The sequence below is a fragment of the Zootoca vivipara genome, chromosome 7 (genome assembly GCF_965207765.1).
Source record: "Zootoca vivipara chromosome 7, rZooViv2.hap1.1, whole genome shotgun sequence".
Classification (NCBI taxonomy): domain Eukaryota; kingdom Metazoa; phylum Chordata; class Lepidosauria; order Squamata; family Lacertidae; genus Zootoca; species Zootoca vivipara.
Window position 1 is genome coordinate 85,582,743 of NC_142590.1, and position 25,031 is coordinate 85,607,773.

Sequence of the window (25,031 nt, forward strand, 5' to 3'; positions counted from 1 at the left end):
AGCCAGAAGGTTGGCAGTTCGAGCCCACTCATGGAAAGCTGTGGGCAGAATCCTTGCATTGCAGGGGGTTGGACTAGATGACCCTTGGAGTCCCTTCCAACTCTACAATTCTATGATTCTCTATGGTGGGCAACAGGAAATATACCACAAACACCAGCTAGTTTTAGCTTCCAGTAACTCTGAAAATATACGTGGTGACCAAGACATATGTTTAATAAACCTAAAATGCACTTCCTTTATATGACAGAGTTGATCTCTTAATTTTGGTTACGAGACTGGGAGTAGGCCTCGGTACAACATACTTTCTACCTAGGGCAAATACTCCCTACTAAAGCAAGGTTAAGTGTCACTGCCACCTCTGTTAACTGTAGTTAAAAAGCAAACGCCTGATGCTTAAAATATTGCACTGGCTGCCCATGTCACCAGGCCAGATTAAAGGTTCTGTGCATTAATTTAAAAGGCCCTTAACAACTTGGGTCTGTGATAGCTCAAGGACCATCTGATCAATTATATCCCTGCCCAATATCCGAGATCTTCAGGAAAGTCTTTGTAAGTGGGGAAAACTTGTATCAAAGACAGATGATAAAAAGCATATTAACCATGGTTAAAAAGGGGTCCCCAAACTAAGGCCCGGGGGCCGGATGCGGCCCAATCGCCTTCTAAATTCGGCCCACGGACGGTCTGGGAATCAGCATGTTTTTACATGAGTAGATGTGTCCTTTTACTTAAAATGCATCTCTGGGTTATTTGTGGGTGCATAGGAATTCGTTCATATTTTTTTTCAAAATATAGTCCAGCCCCCCACAAGGTCTGAGGGCCAGTGGACCGGCCCCCTGCTGAAAAAGTTTGCTGACCCCTGGAAGAGATAACTTCCATTATGTTTGTAAGAGCCCAATGTAGTTATTTACATAAAAAGCTGAATACTGTAAAGCCTATTTTGCCCTCACTGCCCAGCCAAATTAACCTAAACAGCAGGGGTACACAACGTGGTACCAGTGTTAGAAAGTAGCCAGGTGTGTTTTGCGACTGGCACAGGTCCAGTTGCAACCACATGGAGATCTCTGAATGCCAGGTTGGCGACTGACATCTCCATCGGGCTTGCCCCTCCAGCTTTCTTAAGCAGGTAAGCAGAAGAGCTTATTTATTGCATTTATTTCTCACCTTTTTCTCCAAAGAGTACATGGTTCAATCACACACCCCAGTTAATCCCTACAACAACCCTGTGAGGTGGGTTAAAAGGTTGCAACTGACTCCAAGGTCACCCTATGAGCTTCATGACTGAGCGGGGATTTGAACCCTGATCTACCAGGTCTTAAGTCCGACAATCTAACCACTATACCACTGACTTGAGTACTTCTGTTATGGGGCCAGCTATAAAAAATTAAGTAGGTAAATAAACATGGGGAAAGCAAAGTATCACTTAGAGAAAGATCTGAAATATTTTCCTTGAAGCTTGAATTTGTTTTATTCTAGATTGTTTTATTTGATGTTTTAATGTGTTGTAAACTGCTTTGAGATTTCCCCCCTTTAAAATATAAAGCGGTCTAGAAATGAAATTAATAATATAAAATTTCACAGTAAAAAAAAGGGCACCTAGACATTCTCTTGTGGCGACCATAACTTAGGTTAAAGGTGCCATTTGGCAATTAGCTTATATATCCGAGTTTCTAACACTACTCCTGACCACTGCCATGGTGGCAAGCACTGATGGAGCCATGGTCCACCACATCTGGAGGGCACCCCTGGCCTAGGGAAATTAACGATAATGTCACAAAGATCCTGCTCCCACATGCAGTTTATTTCACTTAAATACCCACTTCTATTAAGTTAACTCCTCTCCTATTCTCTTCACAATACCACCTAGTGGCCCTTTTACTCATGCAGCTAATACAGTACTGCATCTCTTTCTGAGAAAGGGTGGCACCTTCTGAACCAAAACCACTGAACAGCAATAAATGTAAATAATATCCTGCAAAGGTCAGGGTAAATTACCAGAATTTTCAGGTGCATGTCTGGGATTATACTGACTTTTAGCTACCAACCTCTTTTTCCCCTGGGCACCTCCACACCTGACGCAACAGCCACGTTCAGACCATCAAAGCTCATCTTAATAAAAACCCAGCTCCTTTGCTCCCACCTCACTCTTCCCTTTGTATGAGCAAGCAAATATGTCAGAAAGCTGCCATCAACCATAGCTTCCCAACATATCTGAAAAAGGAGCAATAGTTAATGGCTTCCAAACAAGCCGGCTTCTTAAAAGCAACTCTAAACCTTTTGGCTTCATATAATCTGGCTTGTTTAGAAACCATTCATCATCACAGTTTCCTGCTTCAAAGGCAAAACCACTCACACAACGAGGTGGGGAGTGAAAGGTGTACAGTATAATGTTCATGCTTATAAGCAGAGATTTGATCATCCAAAGGTGGCCGCTCTCTTAGGAATGCTGGTGGTCTTTCCACCCCACCAGCTGGATAGCTCCTTGCAGGCAGGTGATGATCTGGAGCAGGCATCCCCAAACTTCGGCCCTCCAGATGTTTTGGACTACAATTCCCATCTTCCCCGACCACTGGTCCTGTTAGCTAGGGATCATGTGAATTGTAGGCCAAAACATCTGGAGGGCCGCAGTTTGGGGATGCCTGATCTGGAGCATCTGTCAGGGGTATTGCATGGGTGGTTTCCTGTACACTCTTCAAGGCATGCTCATCAAGGTGCTGCAGAATCTCCTGCCTCCAAGAAGTATGCCCAGTTGCCACTTTACCCAAAGTGTCCCTGCATGTCCCTGCACTATTTAGTATCATGAGTTAAGTACCAAGGATCAGACAGGCAAGACAAACAAGCTGCCTTTCTCACACCTTGTGATTTCTACCACAACAGTGTTTTAAAGGCAATTCACATAACAGCTGCCACGTCAAAGCCATTCTGAATCCTTCCACACCTCACTATTTTATTTTATTTTTACTCAGGTAGGGTTCTCTCCTGCCCTCCCATTTATGCCCCACTTAAACAAATGCAGCTTATGATATGGGCAATATGTCTAAAACTTGACACATCCAATTATACAAATGATTTGCAAAGTCTAATGTTTGGCAAGGACCCAGGTGGCGCTGTGGGTTAAACCACAGAGTCTAGGGCTTGCTGATCAGAATGTCGGCGGTTCGAATCCCTGCAACGGAGTGAGCTCCCGTTGCTCGGTCCCAGCTCCTGCCCACTTAGCAGTTCAAAAGCACATCAAAGTGCAATTAGATAAATAGGGACTGCTCCGGCGGGAAGGTAAAGGGCGTTTCTGTGCGCTGATCTGGTTCGCCAGAAGCAGCTTTGTCATGCTGGCCACATGACCCGGAAGCTGTCTGCAGACAAACGCTGGCTCTCTTGGCCTATTGAGCGAGATGAGCACCGCAACCCCAGAGTTGGACACAACTGGACCTGATGGTCAGGGGCCCCTTTACCTTTAATGTTTGGCAAATACTCAAATTGCAATCATCTTAAGGCACAATTCTGAGATGCCTGAATGCTGGAAAAGTTGTTCCCCCTTGGTATATAAATTCCTTCCAGAAGAGCTAAGGGTTACTTAGAACCTACCGTAGAAATTGGGGGGGGGACCTGATACAAGATGAATCTTCATTAAGCAGATTTCACACCTTTTGATTTTTCCCTGCCCCTATTGATGGTCACTCCTAGTGTGGATCAGAACTGGGAAAATTCCTTGCATAATGGTCTCAAACTCACAACTGAGTTTTGCCTCAGGATATAACCAGCAGGTGGGAAACTCACAACAAGGATGCTAGTCCCGATATTGTTGAGGTAATGATTGGCTTGTAAATTTGTGTATTTGCATGTCCAGGCCTCTAGAAACAACAATGTAATACCTCAATTTGCTTTGCTTTGCTTTGCTTTTTTAAGTGGAGGATACAAACTCCAAATAGTGAAGCCAAGTGTGTGCATAGAAGGTGGCAAAACTCAGGCCTAACATCACATGTCAACAAGTGATTTCAGCCCACTTTCCTCATTCATATCTATCTCCTCTCTTCTTACAAGCTTCTATAGGTGCTATGGGGCAACTGTATTTTTGGGGAAAATTTCTTAAACACTCTAGTTATGCCTCAGATGTTTCAAAGAAGCTCACAAGTTTCCTTACTACTACACACCAATACATAAGAAAGCTGCTTTCTCACAGATGGGAGCCAGTGTCACACAGTGGTTAGAGCGTCAGACTCAGACTGGGAAGGTACCAAATCTCAAATCCCTACTCAACCACCAAACTCTGAATGGCATAGGGTCAGTCACTCTCTGCACCTGAACTACCTCACAGGGCTGTTGTGAAGATTAAAAGGGAAGATCACCTATGCCACATCAAAGCCATTCTGAATCCTTCCACACCTCACTATTTTATTTTATTTTTACTCAGGTAGGGTTCTCTCCTGCCCTCCCATTTATGCCCCACTTAAACAAATACAGCTTATGATATGGGCAATATGTCTAAAACTTGACACATCCAATCATACAAATGATTTGCAAAGTCTAATGTTTGGCAAGGACCCAGTTGGCGCTGTGGGTTAAACCACAGAGTCTAGGGCTTGCTGATCAGAATGTCGGCGGTTCAAATCCCTGCAACGGGGTGAGCTCCCGTTGCTCGGTCCCAGCTCCTGCCCACCTAGCAGTTCGAAAGCACATCAAAGTGCAAGTAGATAAATAGGGACTGCTCCGGCGGGAAGGTACAGGCCGTTTCTGTGCGCTGCTCTGGTTCGCCAGATTTGGGAAGATCACCTATGCCACTCTGAACTCTTTTGAGGAAAATGTGGGATTAGAGTATCAGCTTGCTAACCAACCAAACCAAACATGGCAATTATAAGCATGACTGCTGCATGGTACCCACAGAAAAACTAATAGGATTCAAAGAGGTTCTACGGTAATAGCTTTTATACTGCTTGTCTGGGACACACTTTTTTTGAAGCTGAACAGCAACTTATTCCTGTGCATCAGAAAAGCAAGAGTTCTATGCAACTTGACATCTCATCACTCATTCCATCCAAGACAACTGATCCAATAACATGCATCATAGGAATAATTTCAAAACCCAACATGCTACACTTTAAACATTACCATGCCTCAATCATTTCAGAAATCAATGAGCTATGGTATAAAATTAAACCCTTCAGTATAGAGTCAAGAAAATTGCTGCTATCCCCCCCACACACACACTCTTGTTTGATCCACACCTTTCACATTCGACCTCAAAGTGTTTCTTGCAGATCCCTCTTTAGGCTAGAGCAGGCATCCCTAAACTGCGGCCCTCCAGATGTTTTGGCCTACAACTCCCATGATCCCTCGCTAACAGGACCAGTGGTTGAGGAAGATGGGAATTGTAGTCCAAAACATCTGGAGGGCCGAAGTTTGGGGATGCCTGGGCTAGAGGCAGGCAGCTGTCGGCCTGCATGTTCTCATTTAATTCAACCACTAGTATGTCGTAGACTTCCTACTAACAAGAGACAAATGCAGCAGGGGTACCTTAGTCTCCCTTTATGCATTCCTGCACGGTACCACCATGATCAGCATCTCTTCAATGGTTGCTCCCATGCAGAGTCCAGTGTGTGCAAAGATTCTCACCCGTGTATTGCTTAACATGCCATTAGAAAGAACCATGTGGTCAGAAGCCTCCATGTGACCCAGGAATAGCATGAACAGCAATCGGGGCAGCGTCAACCATAAGCACATGTTAAGTACAGCATCCAAGAAATAACATGCAGTACTGGAGCAATCATCTAATTTCTCAGGGAAGTGCCAAGACTTGGGGAGTGGGGAGCAATGAGTGTAAGAGAAACCACTAAAAAGGTTTACCAAGTGAGATGCTGCTTACATTTTGCTAGAAACAAAATACTGTATAACTACCCTGCCCATATTCATAGCTTCCCTCGACATACCAAGCACACACAAATTGCTCTTTACATCAAAGAATCTGTGGAAGCAGTTTGGTGATTCAGTTGAGGCAAGGACAGTTGGAAGACCTGGCTGGGGGGGGGGGGGGCTGCTGCTGAGGAAGCCATAGAAAGTGTCCAGTTTACATAGAATCCTCTCCCACAAAAAGTCTGAACTTTGTCTTGCATGTTCCAGTTTGGGACCATTGTTTAACACGATACCTTTTGTGCATTAGAACTCCACCATGCAACTTAAGCCATCTAAATGAGACAATGGGTTTCTACTTGGTGTAACCTGACAAATCTTTTAACAATCTTTTCTTCTCTAACTCCCCAAAGACATTATATTCACAATCATTCTTTGTTCGGGGCCGAAAACATATTTTCAATACTGTCAGAGATGCTTATGCGGCTACTCTAGAGTAACGACTCCTCACAGCATAGTCCTTTCAGGCTTTTATTAAGTGCTGATTATTTACAGTGCTCAGAGCGATCTATATACATGTTGTCTGTCAGGTTTCAGTACCTCCGAATGGAGGTTGGCGCGTTTTCCTCCAGCAAAGAAGCTTGGGGAGACCCAGCCTCTTCCCCCGACGTTTCTTGCGCAATTCCGGGGTCAGCGGGACTGGCCTTCCCCCCTTGCTCCCCCCTTCCTGTCCCACCTTGGTCAATGGCTCCGCTACCTTGCCTGAGCCTCGGACACCACTTCCTGATTCTCCGCTGGAGGCGGAACTCTCCCTGCTTTCCCCAGCGCTTGGGGATGGGCTGGAACTTAAGATGGGAGGGACCTCCCGGTATCCCCTGTCCCTCACAAATACCTAGCAGCCACTCTGAAATTTTTAGGAGCCAACGCTTCACTGAGTTGATTAAAATATTAACAACTGCTAGACCATAGCATGAAACCTCTTGCAGCCCAAGAGACCAGGCACTTAATCTCTCTGTACATTTGATATTAAAAACTAACCCCAATTCTTTTGGAGAAAAGAGCTAAAGATTGTTAATTCGTTATGGGGGCGGGGAAGAGCATGACTGCTAATAATAATATACAGTCACAAACAATGTTTTACAGAATAAATAGGAGGAAACGGCAAATTTGAAACTATATAGCTTACAGTGTTGGCAGTGATGAAGACTACAGAGAAAAGGGAAGTACAGAGAGGAAATAAACAGAAATTAATACCTACAAATTCAATTAGATGTACTTAGGTATTATTTCAACTGGGGGTTAAATATGGGCTAAGAGTCAAAGGCTTCGTGGAAGAAATGTGGGGTTTGATCTTCACATCCTTGCCTACACATACACTGTGCTAGCACAAGAGGAATCCACAATCCGGACAGGAATCACACCTGTAGGCCAAATCTGCACACATAGCAGCTGGTGCCCTGATTGCATTATTACTTTGGACATCACTTTTAAATGAGGCCTAGGTCTGATAAGTATTGGAGGAGGCAAGGGCATGGTGATAAATGGGGACAGAAAATGGGATATTTTTAGGGCCTACTTTTATACGAAAATATAATTGCATGGAGCAACTACTGTAAAAGATGAGCGCTCCCGATAAAAATGAGCAAATAAACATTCTGCTAACTTCATTGACCCATGTTAAAATATTTCAGGGTCCAATCCTTCAGAATTTCTTGCTACTTCAAGAAGTTCAAGAAACACTTTCTTCAGTGGAATATGTGCAATGTTAGTTGTTATGTTAATAATGAACTTAAGTCCCTAAATTTATTGTACTCTCAGAAGAGACTAGAGGACGCTCAAAAGACAGCCCTAGAAGTGAGTGGCAGCTTTTTCAGAAAGAAAACCTTAACACTGCTTTGTGCAGATTTATGGCTGTATCATGCATAAGTGAGGCATTATGCAGAAGCTCCAGAGATTTACAGTATCATGTGCCACCCCAAGTATCTTGCAGTTTTGCACTTCACAAAAACTCAGCAAAGTATGAAAGTCCAACCCCCTACAAGAGTCAGAATTAAATAAAAATTCATCTGCAAAACAGAGCCATCCCTCCCACTCCAAATATTAACCCAGAACCCACATTGTGTACCGCACAATATACAAGAAACAAGACTTCACACCAGGCTCTGATAAATCAAAACGCAAATAACATGAGCCAATCAGCTAAATTATCTGGTCCAGGAGAGACTTCAAACAAACCACACACTAACTGACAGCTCTGATCTCATGACCAGTTAGGTACCATATAAAGCAAAATGAAACCTCCCAACCTCGCCAAGAAAACAATATCTGAGCTACAAGCCTATTCTATCCAACAGTTCAAGATGTAGCAAAGATAAAAATACTTAAAGGTGTTTTGGGGGGTGGGGGGTGGGGAGGGAATCTTTCCAAGCAAAAGGGGAGGTGCCATTTGAAAACAAACGAGCTATTCTATATATGTATGATTTATCTCTGTCTACCTGGATCTATTCTAGGGATAGTATTCCAGGAGTTTAAAATTTCTAGCCTCCAGAAATAGCTACCAATTTGCATTTTAGATTTATTGATGCTTAGTAGCTAGTATTCCTTAGCTTGACGTTCCCACTGCCCAATCTCAAGCTTTTTACTCCCCCGCAAATTTCACTCCATTTTTTTGGGGGGGGGGGTGAATGAACCCTAAGTGTGCAGCTTTTCTGGACAACTAGTGAAAAAAGTTCTCAGCACTGTTGTTTTCCTAGTCTATCATTTCTTCAGGGTGTTTAAGTACCTGTTCCATTTGGGACAAAGAAGTGTGCTACCTACCCTGCAATGCTCAGCTCCAAGTAGCTCTGGGCCCACATCTCCCACATCAATGAGCACTGCTACACTTAGCAAGCACGTTGTAGTAGGCAAGTAGGCAAAACAGCTACATTTTTCCCTTTTCTGAATCCCACTCCAGCTAGATTTTCAGTGCCTTCTTTGGGAGCAGGTGCTTCACAATATGGAACTTAGTAATAATTCATGTTCTCATTAAAGGGGGCCTCTCTGCCTGGTAATATGCACATATCAAAAATGCCATTTATGATTTCAAGCTAGCCATCCTCAACCTGGTACCCCTCCCAAGGATTTGGACCACAACTCCACTCACCATGCTGGCTGGGGCTGATGGGAATTGTAGTCCAAAACATCAAAGGAGCACCTGGCTGAGGAATCCTGTTTTCAGCACACTAAACTGCAATGTCAGAGGATGTGTCAGAGCCAGTATGTTATAATAGTAGCAGAGCATCAGACTAGGACATGCGAGACCTGGGTTCAAATTCTCACTTGCAGTGTTCCAAATTAGCCAGGCGTGTTCTGCACCTGGCTATCAACCACTTGCAACCAAGTGAAAATGCCCACGTGCCAGGATGGTGCCTGACATCTCCACCATCTGGAGGTGCATGCCTTGGGATCATTGGATCGGGAGTGTTTTCACACACAAATATAGTGGAACCTCGGTTTATGAACACTTCGGTTTACGAATTTTCGGTTTACGAACACCGCGGACCCATCTGGAACGGATTAATTCACTTTCCATTACTTTCAATGGGAAAGTTCGCTTCAGTTTATGAACAGACTTCCGGAATCAATTACACCCATGCTTCGGGTTAAGTACGCTTCAGGTTGAGTACTCCGCGGACCCGTCTGGAACGGATTAATCCACTTTCCATTACTTTCAATGCGAAAGTTCGCTTCAGTTTATGAACAGACTTCCGGAACCAATTGTGTTCATAAACCGAGGTACCACTGTACCGTATTTTTCGCTCCATAAGACGCACCTGACCATAGGACGCACCTAGTTTTTAGAGGAAAACAAGAAAAAAATGCTTTCTTGAATTGTCCTAGGCATAGCAGCCAACTCCAAGAGGCCTAGGTGCCTTTGCCCCCCCCCATTAAATATTTGAGGAAGTTGTGTGTCCCCCGCCCCATGCTGATGGGCATTGTTATTCATATAGTGTGCATGCATTTTGTCTTGAGATCAATTGCAGCAGTTCTCAACCTGTGGGTCCCCAGATGTTGTTGGACTACAACTCCCATCATCCCTGAGCTCTGGCCTTGCTAGCTAGGGGCAATGGGAGTTGTGGTTCAACAACATCTGGGGACCCACAGGTTGAGAAAGGCTGATACGGTATGTGAGGTGAGGCTTACCTGCCCCCCCCCATATTTTTTTCAAGTTGAATGAGGGAGGGAGGGAAGGAAGGGGGGGGGAGGAAGGATGGAAGGAAGGATGGAAGCTGGGAGGAGAGGCGGAAGGGGCTCCCTTCCGTCTCTCCTCTCTCGCTGTCACGGAATCAGCCCGAGAGCTGGTTTCCCGCTGCGCGCAGCTCTGGCTCACGCATTCACTCCATAGGACGCACCGACTTTTTCCCTTCCTTTTTGGAATTTCAGAAACCAAAATGCTTTTTTCTGTGCAGCCTGAGCAGCAGCTATCACTATTAAGAAAAAAGAGGCAGGAATAGGCCAATATATACGTGGACTGTCCCTGGATCAAAGCACTTAACCTACCTCAAGGTTGTCATCTGAACTAGCTAGATGTTTAACAGATAATCAATCAATCACAGTCAGTCCATCATTTGAAAAATACGACTTTAGAGCCATCTTAGGAAACCGTAACCTTGGTTTAAGGGTTATTTGGAGCCTAGCTGATATATCTGAGTTTCTAACACTGCTTGCTGATTGGCCTTGGGCCAGTCATTGCCTCTCAGCCTCACCTACCTCACAGGGCTGTTATGGCGATTAAACAAGGACAGAGTACACCACCTTGAGCTCCTTGGAGAAAAGGCGGGATTTAAATGCAACAAATAAATATATAAAATACTGAATATTCCTCTACCTGAGAGCAAACTTGCTATAGCCTCTTGATAATGCAACTTGCATTACATACCCCCCCCTCTCTCTCAATAAATCAGCTCTTATGGTCCTAAAGAACAACAGGATTCCCCTTCATGATTGCACATGCACAAGCACAAAAGAAGAATAAACACCATTACCCAATTCAGACATTAGTTTCTAAACTAAGGTTAGCAGATTTTTTTTCAATAAATCAGGGGACACTTTTCAACTTCAATAGATTTTGTAAGGGGACTGTCCCCGGGAAATGGGGACATCTGGTAACCTTATTCTAAACTCAAAGCCCTTCCACCTGAGATCTTTTAACTGTTAGTACAAAGAATTTAACCTGGGACCTTGGGCATGAAAAGCATATGCCCTCTGACACTGAGCTATGGGCAAGCCCCCAAACTTCAGGGTCTTCTTGCTTAGCAGAGTGGGGGGAGGGGTGCGTAATATGCTTCCTGGCAGTTGCTGAAAAACATTTTGGTGTCTTAATTCCATCTGACTTTTAGCAGCAATTGTGTTTTATTGCAACTTTTTAATGGTTCTATCTTTTTAAGTGCTTGTGTATTGTATACTAATCTTTGGTTATATGTCACTTTGGGCATTTTCATTAAAAAGTGATGATTAAATATTGTAAATAATTTAAGCAATAAAACTGACTGCGTCTTTGTACGGTATGCGTACAAAGTATTTTTTTTACACTATAAAAATTATGAGTACAGTATAAGAATTGCATCTGAGTGATTTGCACCCTGATCCTGTGGGTGTTTATACAGCAGTAAACCCAATGAGTACACTGGAACTTACATCCAAGTAAAGGTGCATAGAACTGAAGTAGTAATTTTCCTCCCACAAGACAGGCGTGGATTTTGGATTTTGCTGTAGACAGATAGATACTTTATTGTCATTGTACAATGAAATTGAATGCCATCCCTCAAGTCCAAATCTTCTAGAGAGCAAGCCACACTTGTCATGATCTGGAGCACGTGTATTTTTTGCAAATGGACAGCCTTTTAAAAATCGCAAAACGAATGTATCGAAAAGGTACACGTGGTCATTCACAAGTTGTTTTTAGATAAGATCTTCTTTCTGCAGCACTACTAGCCCCACAGGGGCAGCTTTTCACATTTCAATAGGCAACTGAAAAGAGTGGCAGCAAAGTCCTCAGCAAAGCTTCAAAGGCCTGCCCTTGAAGATTTCGGTGCAGAAAAAGCTGTTGTGTTTTGAGGGCATTTGTTGCAATATGTTTGTAACTCCTACTAACTAGGAAAATGACATCAAATGAAATGATGTTCAAAGAGTCACCCTCTTTTTAGGAAAAATGGGTTTGTGCCTTTGGCATGCATGAGAACATAATAGTAGCACAGGTGGATCACACCAAGGTCCACTTAGTCTAGCAATCTGTTTCCAACAGTGGTCAGTTAGATCCCACCCCCAGAGCTGGGCATGAAGATAGCAGTCCCCCCCCCCCGTTTCTTGTCCCGTTTTTTAAATTTACACAGTGCCAAAAAAATCTCGCTTTCCCCCTCTGAAAGGCACTAATCAAAGTGGCTAGGTAAAACAAATGAAAATGAATATAGATTCAGAACCACATGGCTAAAACCTGTGTATATCTATGCCTTATGAAAGCTAGTGGCCCTCTCCACATCTTGTGGCAGTAAAATCAATACATTCATGATGCATTGTTCATCTCCAATACAAAGGCCCAGGTTTTTGTGTTGGGCCAGAAATATAGGGATATATTTGGTCTGGAACACATTGACTGGGAGGCCTGGAACAGGGACAGGCCATAGCACCATGCTACAGTGTCTCCTTCACACACAGAATATCCCAGGATTGATCCCCTGAATCTCTAGGTAGGGCTGCAAGCGTCACCTGTCTGAAATCCCGGAGCTGCTGCCAGTCAGTGTAGACCACCCTCAGCTAGATGGACCAATGGTCTGACTTTGTACAAGGCAGCTTCCTATGTTCCCTACCTTCTAAACTGTACCCCGGCAATTCTGTTATCAGAATGGAACTTTGCTTCTTTTAGCAGCTGAGCACCCTTGTTCTATACAAGCCATTTATAACGTGAAAGAAAATGAAGACAGAATTTTTGGAGAGGCAGGGTGAATACTACCCCCACCCCCTTTCAAATTAAGAATGCAATGAAGAACAGCAATTACATGGTGTGGAAAGCTTTCTTGCACAGTTCAAGACTGCCTTGAACCGTGGACATAATTAAGCTTACTATGCAGTATCTTTCTGTCCAATGCAAATACCCTAAGTTTTCTGAATATCTAGCCAGCCTCTATAGAGGATCTAACAGGCAGCCATCAGTGAACTGAGCAAGAGCATCAGCTGCTGCATACAAAATGCTACTGTAGAAGAAAAGTACAGTACAGCAATATAATAGGGCCGCTGGTCTCTCTTATGCAATAAACATATCAATCTAAGCAGATCGCCAAGTATGTTTCAACCAACATACTGGCTTTGCTACTCAGAGATCCACTGAAATGAAGCACACAGAACACATGCGCCACATTGATTTCATTAGGTAGCAATAAGAAAAATAATAATTAGATGTGCTTTGTGCAGTAGCAATGCCACCTTGCAATAAGAAATACTTGGGTGGGGGGAATACTAATATTCAACTATAAGTGTCAATTAGAGCTGCATATCCTCATAGGCATGTAGAATTCAGGTGGAATTGGCAGGTGTAAAGGTCTGAAACAGCCAGTTCAGATTACTGCTGTCATATTTCAACACCACAAAAGAATGTCAGGGGGAAGGTGCATCACTGTGAAAGGCTGGCAACATCTGTAAGAGAATGTTGCCCATGTAATACTCAGTAAGAAGAGAAAGCTAGACACACAATTTTTACTAATTATTTAAAACATCTCAATTAAAGTCACAAACTGAAGGTATTGAAGCCTTAGGATATACTACTTTGGGATCATAAGGAAGGAAAAGCAGAATCAAATTAACCCAGCCTTGTATTAGGTCTTGGACTAGAGAAGCTCCATCCCACGTTGCCTCTTAGTACTAAAACATGATCTTAGCTACTACATGTGCTTCAGCACTACCCACAACAGGGTGATGTGAGGACAGAATGAGGCTGGAATGCTGTTCCAGACATGCCAGTTTTAAAAACCATCAAGGGCCATAAGCGCAGCATTTTTTGTGTCATTTTAATCAAGAGAAAAAAGAAAGCAGATCTGCTCCCAAATTGTACTTGCTTTTTGCTGCTTCTGTGACAGCAGTGGCAGGCTGAAACAGAGGAGAAGAAGTAGGAGGATGCTAGGACATATCTCCTTTGCTTGGCACAGTAGTAAAGCACTTTGCTGTACTGCAGGTTTACTGCTTTGCTCACTTAACACTCAAGTAAAAATTTACCTAGCAGTGCATTCTCTCCTAGGGTTCAATACCAGCATGCTCTGGTCACTTGAAACACCACACTCAATGTGGATGCAATGTACTACTCTGGGGAAAACATCAATATGATTTAAAGCTGTTCAACTCATAAGGCTTCTACTGGAATCCAAAGAATCTCAGATTTTGCTTCTTTTAGCAAAGTTGTGTTTCTAGCCCTCATGGTTGCAGAGGAATGCCTGAAGGAAAAGCTGCTAACAGACTAGATACAATCAGAGCAGAGCAATCTACCCAGAACAATATCAAATTTACAGATGCTGCAAAATGTCCATCAACTGGTTCCTGAACAGCTACCTGCATAATGCCAATTACAACTAATTGGAATATGCAGAACAGAACACATGTAACTCAATGTCCAACGAGACCTTCACAGAACAAGCTGTCCAACCCTGCATTTACAGTAAAATCCGGAACATTTGCTTCATTTTAAGCAATAGGCACCAATAGCGCAGAAAAAGAGAGAGGGGAAACTCCTTCAAGCCTTTCCTTACCTGGTGGCAACTGAAAGTTCTGAATATTTGTTGGATTCTGAGGAGGCTGAGGCAGACGAGGTGCTAAAACAGTGGGAGTCAAAGTTGCTCTGATTCCACTTGTAGTTGCCGTCGGAGTCCTTGGTAGGCTCTGCGCTACTGTATTGGTAGCACCCTTAGCCAGGCCTGTGGGGGTGCCTGGAGGCGCAGGAGGTACCCCACCAGGATTAGGGGCCACGTTGGGCAGGCCAGCTTGCATAGTTTGCCCGATAATCATATTACCCCCTGTAGTACTGGGCTGGCCACCAGCAGCCAGAGTCTGCTGTTGAGTTACCGTCTGCACAATAGTTTTAGGAGACTCCGATTTGATGACCTGTGTGGCGGGTGCAGCCGGTACCCCAGAACCTGGCTGGCTGTTCACGAGGGTGGTCTGGAGGGAAACACCAGACCCCACGGTGGCTGCAGCGACAGCCGCAGGAGGAAAACTCCCCACGTTGATGGTCGAATTGATCACAGTATTGCTCCCGTTCTGGGTGGCTGCAGCCACGGAGGGTCCTGCTGTGTGAATGGGTGGCCTCACCAATGCTACAGTTGGTCCCCCAGCTCCAATACTTGGGGGCTGCTGTGAGGAGATCACCGTTGGGGAGGGCGAAGAGGCGGAGGACACCCCAGTGCCAAGGAAAGAAGTCTGGATGACGGTATTTGAAGCGGATGGCAAGACGGCGTTAACGGTACTGACTTTCCCCACATTTCCAGGTCCATTGTTAACAAGAGGGGTGACAGCAGGGATTACGGTAGGGTTTGCCGTTACAGGCGTGGCCGAGAAAGCAGCGTGAGAATTCATCACTACGTTACTCCCATTCAAGGTCTGCACTGTCGTGGTCCCAATTTTACCATTCCGGGTAGATAAAGCTGTTGCCATGGTGCTGATTACCACTGATTTACCCTGGCTAAGGGTTCCTGGGGTGACAGCAGCTTCAGATCCACCTTGCACAGGTGCAGTGGTGCTGGTGCTGGTTGTGGTGGCCCCATCCAAAGTAGAACCCTGGGACCTGGCGTTATGATTGATAACACTCCCTTGCACTCCAACAGCTCCTGCAAATAAAACAAAGGCGATTAAATGACAAGAACGCACAAAAATAAGAGAGAAGCCAAGAAGTCTTTTGACTAGAGAAGCCAAGTAGAAAACATCTGCCAAACTCTGCTAAAACAGTGGGACTCTTCTCCTTTGTCTTAAACTGTCTATATTGAATGACATGAAAAAGGTGAAAATATTTCCAGAGTGGAAAATAAAAAAATCATCTCACTGTTCCCATCCCCCCACAAACGGTACACTTAATAATTAACCAAAGCCATATATATATATGACACACACAATAAGAAATCAGCTCCTAAGGGGATTGATTATGTGTTTCCTTTTCCTCCTTTCACTATAGCACTGTGTTTGATAATACTTTATGCAAGCCTGCTCTAGCAGTTGCAGGGAGAAAAAAAGAGAAAAGTAAATAGGGGGCAGCCCAGAAGCTTCAACCCCCTCCGTACAATCCCCTTGTCTGCTATAGGAAAACCTAGTGGCTAAATGTTTCCTGTTGAATGGAACAACGTGGAAAAGTGGGACTGAACAGCAGCTGTCAGAGAGATGATAGAAGGCAAGAGGTTGCAAGGCAGTGTTAGAGGATTTCACCCTCCCTCTTAAACATACACACATTAAACCCTGCTGCTTTGATTGCTGCTCCTACAAAGAAAAACAAATACTAGCAAAGATGCTTCTTTTGCACCCAGAAAACCCACTGTCCCTAGCAAAGTCTGGCATTATGTGTTACACCATCCCTGACTTTACAGGCCCCATATTTAGAAGACCCAAGTAGGAGGACTGTAATCAGATAGATAACGTCACACAAATCAGGGCTACCGGAGGGTTCTTCCTCCAAGATCCCCCTTTACTAACCTGGAGTCCTACGTGCAACAGCATCCCTGTAATATTTCAGTCACACAAAAGCGAGGGAAAAATATATAGAGGGGGAGGGGAGTGTAAATCATGGTGGTGGAAGGGGAGAGAAGCACTGTTTTCTTTCCCTTACAATGCTCCTCTAGCCATGCAATGAAAGACAGGACCAAATGTTATGATACCCCTCACAGTCCACTGTCTTGCTATTAAGGGGAAAACATTCACAGATGGGCTGTCATCTCTCCCAACCCCACAGGCAAGAGGGGCTTGTACTCAGATTTGAAGCAAACCACACAGCTTGGCATATTGTTTAAGGAGAAAGAAGAGACTCAAAAGGTTGATGTATAACCCCCAACGACAACGGAAGGAGAAGCAGCCAAACAGACCGGCCTTTGCAAAGAGGTATATTTAAAAAGGGTTCCTGACCCTGACGTCCCCCCATCACTTCCTCTTCTCAAGGGAAGCTGGTGTCATGATTAATAACAATGCCCCCCCCAACACAAAAACCCTTGCACTTCGGTTACAGAGAGTGGGGAGGGCAAGGAAGAATTCAGACAGCTCCAGAAGAGCATTGTACAGTATATATACAGAGGGAGAGGGCGGGAGAATCTCCCCTGTAAACAACACAATTTCTTATTTCTTTGACAAGGCAGTGGGTAGGGGGGAGGGGAGGAGGCGCAGAAGTCAAACACCAAGGTGTCTCCGCTTCCGTTCCATCAGGAGCACCCCAAATACCCCAGCTACCAGGAGATTGAAGTGGGGGGGAAGGGATGACATAATTAAAAAGGAGGGGGGTGGAGACAGTGTTAAAGAGGAGAACTGCCATACATACACACATATACAACCACAACAAAACCCCTTAATAATCCATTTCCACTCTAGATGTAGTAGGAAGGGGGGGAGGGGAGGCCAGTCCCAGCCAAAAATAGTATGTTGCTGGGAGGGGAGGGGGGGTTGGAGGGTGAGAGGTTGGCATTCTAGGAAGGCCTCCCTCGCCCCCGACCCTCTCCACCCAGCCACCCCCTTGAACACTCCAATTCCTAACATAACAACAACTGGGGGGGGGGGAGAGAGATGGAGAAGAGAGAGAATGGGAAAGAGGAAAAGGAAAGAGAAAAGACCAAGAAGGGGAGCCAGCAGTCCCGGTTTAGGGGGGGGGAGAGAAGCAGGAGGGGGAAGGGGGCGGCAGGGGGAGGGGAGAAGGGGAGCCCCCTCTGCCCCCTGAGGAAAGGGGGCAGCCCCCTCCCACCCACCCCCGTCGCCTCGCCAGGTTACCTGGCTTGGTGATCTCGGGGCCACTGAGTCCCATCTTGGCGGCGCTGGTGGCGGCGGCGGCGCTGCTGCCGCTGCCTCCGCCGGTGGTGGTGCCGGTGCCGCTGCCGGGGCTCTCGGTGTGGACGTGAGCACTGCTGCCGCCGCCGCCTCCTCCGCCTCCTCCTCCGCCGCCACCTCCTCCTACTCCTCCAGGGCTCGGGCTCGGGCTGCTGCTACTGCTGCTGCTGCTCACAACATGGTTCCCCAGCAGCCCCCCAGCGGCCCTGAGGGGCTCCTGCGCCCTGTGGTGCTGGTGGTGGTGGCCCGAGGCCGCCAGCTGAGACTCCAGGGAGCCCACCAGGTCGCTCACCACCTTCTCGTCCACATCAGGGTTCAGGAAAACCTCATCCAGCAGATCCGAGCCCGCCGCCATCTTTTTTTTGGAGGGTTCCTGTGAGAGGCTCCCGCCCGACCGACCGCCTGCCGGCCCCCCTCCTCCTCCCTCCTCCTCTCTCACTCCTCCCTCCCCCCGCCCTCCTCGCGCTCGCCACCCCTCCCCTCTCGCCCTCACTCACTCATTTTACACATACACCGAGCTCCCCTCCCGCCCCAGCCTTCCCGCACTGGGCATGCGCGCGAGGGAGGGGGGAAAGAGGGGAGGGGCGGGCCGGCCGCCGAGGCATCTCATCAGCGGCCGGAGAGGGATTCCGCCGGCTCCGGATTGGACGGCCGGTCGCTATAAAAGCTCGGGCAAATGGCTGCGAGTGCTTAGTGAGGGGACGGGCGGCGGCGGGCCCGGCGGCGGCCTAGCGAAAGGGTTGGGGGGAGCAGAGGGAGGGAGGAGCGCCGGGTGCGCGCGCGGTTGGCGGAGAGGGGTTTGCGAGCGTGGCGGAGGCGGCACTGTTGACAGCCGCCGCCGCCGCCTCAGAAGCGAGCAGCCGCCGTCGCAGTTCTTTGTCTGGCGAAGCCCAAAATGGCTGCATGTTCCGCGGCGGCGGCGGCTCCCGCTCTTCTCCCTCCCTCCCTGCCTGAGGTTTCCCTCGGCGGAGCGGGTCTGAAGGGCAACCCCGCCGCACCTGTGCCAGCTGCTGTAACCGATACACTCGCGGGAAGGGGCGGCGGTGAGGGGAGAGGAAGAGGGCCGGGCTCGACCCGGTGGCGGCGGCGGACCGCCTGCCTGTGGGTGAGAAGGGCCTGGTACCGCCGGGGAAGCTCGTTCGCCTCGCCTCTTAGCTGAGGAGACGGGAGGTCTCGCCCGCTCGCCTCGGCCTTGGAAGAAGAAGGGCCCGCGCTCGCTTCCTGGCCATGCCGGCTGCCGCCTCTTTCCCTCCCCTCAGCCTTGGTTTCTAAGAGAGTTTGAGATCTCTCACATGGTAACACGGGGAGACGACCCTTCCCCCCCCGGCGCCTTTTCATCCTCTCGACACCCCCAAATCCTTGTCATGGGGCTCCCCGTTTTGCAGGCACAGGCTTCCCCGCCCCAGTTGAACTGCGCCCCCTCCCTCCCTCCCTATTTTTAAAAATATTTTTTTAGAGTCCTCTTCGGTGTCAAAATCAGTGCCCTCCTTCTCTCCCGCCTTTATTTTTCAAATCGCTTCCTTAACACTGCGAAGCCGGCAAAGGAATCTCTCCCCCCCCCCCACGCCACCACGTCAAGCCTCCGCCTTTCCATTTAGGAGGTTCTCTCGTATAATTGATCCTCGCACACTATTTTTTCCTTATTTCATTTTGTCCTGAGAGCAGCTGGCTGCTCACATCGCAGCCATGTCGTCATACCTTCCAGTTTTTAAGTTGCTATTTGAGAGAGGGAGGAGAGATCTCCACTTTGCATGTAAAGGATTTATCTGAAGGAGACAACTCGTGTTTCTAAAGTAAGCTGAAAGGAGAAGGGTAGCAGATAGGCTTTAAAGTGCAGAGACTGAAGGAATGTAGAGCTGGAAGGGACCCCGAGGGTCATCTAGTCCAACCCGCCACAATTGTATCCTTAATGTTGTTTACATCTCCCTCCCCCCCTACACATGGCTTAGTCAATTGTAATCAGTTTTTGGTGGGGGTTTTTGGTCAAAACCACTTGCCGAAGCTTCCTATAGTGATCCTTTTGCATTGCAAAGTCACATTTGTTAGTGCCACTTTTGTCGTAGTGTGGTTTGCCTGCAGTGTAAAGCTGCCTGAGAAGATCTCTGTGCTTTCCTTCCTCAGATTGGCAGAGGAGGTGCAGGCTATGTGTGCCGCCATGTAACACAATTTATCACCAGTCAGTTGTAAATTGAATCATTCGGAATTCTCTTTGTGTTCCTCTCCCTGCCTTCTTTAACCAATTTAATCTGGAAAATCATCTACTATCAGGCTGTGCTAGTCCCTGTCTCCCTTGCCGAGATACCTTATGTTGCTGTTGCCCTTTATTAATTATTTCTGTGCTTAGCCCACCCCATCCTGAGGGTTCAGGATGGGTGGCAGTACTTTATTCTATAATTTATACTTCTAATGAGACTTTTAGAATGGTGAAAATTAGAGGGGATGGAAACAACTACATCTACTTAAACCTGACAATTAAAAGAATCCACCATTACCAAGAATTTTAATACCAGGCGTCAGGCTCTTGAACAACTCCCATTTTTAAGACAGAGGGGTTATGTTTTGCTTTACAACATATTTCATCTTGGTTTTAAAGAGTTAAGAAGGCTAAGCTTTCCTATTAGCAGTCAGTGTCGGTGCACGGCAGGTATTTCAGGTGCCTCTCTGGGCAACTGGAGGGGGGTCTGCACTCCTTGCAGCAGGTAACTGGTTTTGTTCCCAGTTAAGGATTAGCTGAGGAAGTACTGAAAATGGGTAGCATACATGGAAGCTGCTGACCTTAGTACTACATTGTCTTTTTTGTAGAAATTCTTGATTTTGAATTTAGAAAACTTTGCAAACTGATAGCCCCATTCTTTATCCAAGCTATGTAAATACACAGAGAAAGCGTTTTTTATATTAAAGCCTTGGGAGAAAAAGAAAAGGGGGGGGATGATTAGTAGCTATTCAGACTGCCCTTTAAAGTTCAGCAGCAAAAGCCAGGGGGAAAGGATGGCTTGAGAGCATCATAACTACTGTAAGTAATATTAACCCCTCACGTCTCAGGAAAAGCTGTAAACTCACATAGGCTAGGAAAAAAGAATGTAAATAAATCTGCTTCATGCTTTGCTTTCTCTTGAGAGAGGGAACACATGCCATGCCCTTGTTTCTGATCACCACTACAAGAGAGGGTGTCTGAGACATATCAGCTTCCTTTACACATTTCAGACACCCAGTTTTCCCAAGTTTGGAAACAAATCTCTTAATATGAATTAACTTCATGTCTGTCATATTATTGTCCCTTTGTCCTTTTAATCTGACCATTTTACCCTACCCTACCCTAAATCCTGCCTGTCTTTTGGATAGCTACACATCCTGCTTGGTAATTGCTGCCTTCACAACAGGTAGTAGAGGTTTTTTGTTTAGTAAAAGAAATGGAAAGAGCCTTAGCCAGGGCAGAAATGTACAACATACCTTGCCTTTTCTTTTTCAAAAAATGATCTTAAAGCAGCTTACAAAGCAGAAAAGACTTAATATTTTAAATCAATCACACCCAACGCCTGTAAGAAAGCAATGGCAATAAGGGGTGACATGTTACTTACCAAAGTCCAGGTTGTCAGGAAGCAATAGTTACAAGTTGTTAGTCATTCTCGCCTATTATGTCGTGCTTCTGCTTCCTTTTACCTTTGCCCTGTCTATCTCTCGCAGCAAAATTACTAGTGAGCCTAATCACCTCTGAGGGAGGGGGGGGGGAACCTTGCCACTTCTATGATCTGTGCAGCAAGTAGAATAGTTTGCACCAAAATCTTAAACCATTCCTCAAGGAGGAAAAATGCACTGTTTATGTGATGCAAACTACTTTACAAACAGACCAATCATAGCATGCTTACAAAGCAGTACCATTGATTTAAGTGGCTTTTACTGTACAGGTACTTGCCAGTGTGTATGCTTAGAACTGCTGTCCAAGAGTGCAAGCCACTTCCAGTGTGGCTTAGTCCAGAGATGGAAACAAGGTAGAATATGGTCTTGTCAGTGGATCGCTAGCCAATATCAGATAACACTGCTTAGTGCCTGCTCGTTCCTGGGATTCTTGATGGACTAGTCCAGGCTTCCACAAACTCGGCCCTCCAGATGTTTTTGGCCTATAACTCCCATGATCCCTAGCTAGTAAGACCAGTGGTTAGAGATGATGAGAATTGTAGTCTCAAAACATCTGGAGGCCGAGTTTGAGGAAGCCTGGACTAGGTGGACCTTAATAACATGCTGCAAGGTACTTCTTAAGTGTGCTCTTACTTTGTCAAACAGTAAGTTGGCTGGCTCAGATCAGTATCTCATAATTAACAACCAACCACTCAGCCAGCTGTGAGAGGTATGTGAAGCACTATGAGATCACAATTCCTCAAATCTGTGCCGAACTTGATGCCCCAATTGGTGCAGTTGCATTGGAGGTTCTAACTACTAGACATCATCTTGTTGCAGCTTGTGGGGTCTATTTCCATTGTTGTATAGCCTGAAGAAGTGTAGGGAACACTTGCAGCAGTGAGACTGACTAAAGTCCTCTTGATCCCAACTCATTTGACAAGCAAAATATAGTATGAGGTGGTTAAATGAATGGGAAGAATGCCCCTTCCCCTCCTGAAAAGATCTTCCTGACATACAGTTTTTTGAGGAAACTACCAGTTTCTAATATTCCCTTCCTGGGTAAGGTGGCCATCTGGAATCGGTTGTGCCTGGAAGAAGCAGATTATCTAGACTCAAACTGGTTTCCAGTCTGTTTTTACCACCAAAACTGTCCAGGCCTGCCTGACTGGGAAAGATAGCTTGGGTTGGTTTGCTAGTCATGGTCGTTCCTGGACTCGGATGGCTTCAACTCAGTTGTCCATGCTCTGTTGACTGCCCATCTGGACTACTTCAATTTTCTCTACATAGGGCTGCCCTTGAAAACAGTCCAGAAGCTGCTGCTAGCAAAATACAATGCTGCTACATTTACAGCCCAGTGGAACCATGTGTAACTGGTCCTGAAAGCACTGCACTAGCTGCAAGTGAGCTACGAGGCTCAATTCAATGTTAGCATTTGTGTACAAAGCCCTAAACCGCTTGGGGTCCAAGTTCCTAAAGGAGTATCTCCCTCATCCTCAACTATTTTGGGCCCTAGAATCTGCAGGTGAGGCCCTGTTAGTGGTACTCCTCCCGAGGGCTGTGAAACGTGTTCACACATGAAAGGGCCGCCTTCGTTGCAATTCCATATTTACTGAATGCCCACATTGGTGAGATATATCTGCCCCCCTTTAACATTTGGGAGGAATTTAAAAACAATATAGTAATCCTGGCTGAAATATGTTGAGCCCAGCAACCTTACAAATATTAACTATGAGTATATATTATTGTTTTTAGAGGGGCTTTTTAATTAATTGTTTTGTTTGCTACCCTAATAAATATATTCTCTCCCCCCTCTAGGTAGACCATATATAACCACAGTCAGCCTATCCCTGGCTTAGTCTGAGGCAGTTTCCTAAAAGTACAAGTAGGCTGTTCTAAATAATACTCAATTCAAGGTTTATGGGCTACTTCATATGTGCAGATGTTCACATAAGATGTTTTACCTAAGAATGTAAATACAGTAAATGTGTTAACAAATCTGGTTTTCCTGTGTATTTGCAAAGAAGAATATGCTGAGTTGAAATAATCTTGCTGCAGCATAAAATTACTTTAAACTTTTTTTTGCAAATTAAGGATAATCCAGTAAGATAAATATTTAATTTGCAGTATTTTAAAGAGTGGTGGGCAACATGGCTTCTGAGGCCCGCTATTTCTGTTAATGTTGGTAGTGCATTGCTGCCACATAGCTTGCTCAACCACCACTTTACGCCCTGAGCTTCTCCCATATAGGTCAGTACATGCTGCACTACACAGTACCAGCTTCACACGAAGGAGCCATGCTGTAGTGCAGCCTTCACCAACCTGCTGCCCCCTGTGCTGGCTGAGGCTCATGGGAATTTTCTTTAGACATCTGGCGGGCATTCAGTTTGTGGAGCCTGCTGTATTTGTTCCCATACTCTCAGTATAAGTGGGGAAAGTTTATATCCTCATGCAAAATAAAGAGGGTAGAATTTTGGACTGTTGAATTTCAGAGTGTAGGTGTAGGGAGAGTCATAGCTGTTAAATGCTTTTTTCACACAAGACTCCTGTATGTAGCACATCAAAGGATATCTCTGATACAATGGTATATGCAGGGAAAGTTATATATGGGGAAATAATTCTTTTAAAATATGCAATCCCCAACATGAAGCACGAAGTGATACAGGCCAAAGTTTTAGAACCTCATTTCATTTGCAAGCTGACAGAAATGTGAAAATAAAAGGCCTTAATTTAGTTCTTTTCAGTTTCGATTTTTTGACTTCCCTATGAATTCCCTTACATTAGGTCATAGTATCAGGATTTTTCAAGGAGTTGGCTTTTCCACAACTTATTTTCAAATCCAAGGCAGCATCTTCATTGATCCATAATTGGGTGGAATCTCTAGGTCTAATATTTTTTTTTGCGAAGTGTGAGAACATCAAAGTGCCAATTTACACACTATCCATAATCTTAACATTAAAGTTTGCTTAACCCCTGTAAAAATGAGCAGAGTTAAACTTGTTCCATGCCGAATTGAGTTGTGGGCTGTTTTTGTGGCTTCCTTACACGGGCATTTTGTGCTAGTGTTTTGTGTCTTTTATAACCTTGCAAGCCTAGACAACTTTCTAGGTTGCGTACACATGACATTTTTCGGCTGCATGCACACATTTTATTATAGAATCAATAGAGACTTGAGTACATTTTTCCCTGTGTAGTATACACACAAAATCCAGATCTTCTCCCTATCCCCCTCCCAGCACTTTTAGATAAACCGGATTCATTCTAAAAATAAAAGCTCATTGCAGATTGAGTCTGCCCTACCCCCAAATGTATCCATTTGAAAGCAGATGTAGAGGGCCCTGTCAGCATACCCACACCTGCCCCAGTTACATTGTAGGTGGGCATGTACAAAAGCCACAATAACCACTTCATTTGCCTGAGTCATGTGAAAGAGCAAAAGGCATGGAAAACCTAATCAAAGGGTGGGGCTTTAGAACATGTTTCAAGTAGCCACATCCACCTTAAGGATAGCAGGATCTAGAATCAATCTAAATGGAAAGCAGCATGTT

General features: G+C 45.5%; 1 protein-coding gene across 6 annotated transcripts in view; it reads right to left on the minus strand.

The window, feature by feature from the left end:
* Window positions 1-18,295, minus strand: part of TAF4 (TATA-box binding protein associated factor 4) — a 79,372-nt gene extending 61,077 nt beyond the window's left edge. For 5 of the 6 annotated variants that reach the window (XM_088674707.1, XM_060277332.2, XM_088674706.1 and 2 more), the window contains exons 1-2: window positions 17,812-18,277; window positions 14,610-15,683 (exon numbers count right to left, since the gene is read on the minus strand). In XM_088674707.1, coding sequence (XP_088530833.1) covers window positions 14,610-15,683; window positions 17,812-18,223 — 1,486 coding nt within the window. In that variant the 5' untranslated portion in view covers window positions 18,224-18,277. Of the gene's footprint in view, window positions 1-14,609; window positions 15,684-17,811 lie in introns of all 6 variants that reach the window. The other variant, XM_035121950.3, reaches the window with a different exon arrangement.
* Window positions 18,296-25,031: the final 6,736 nt, after the last annotated feature.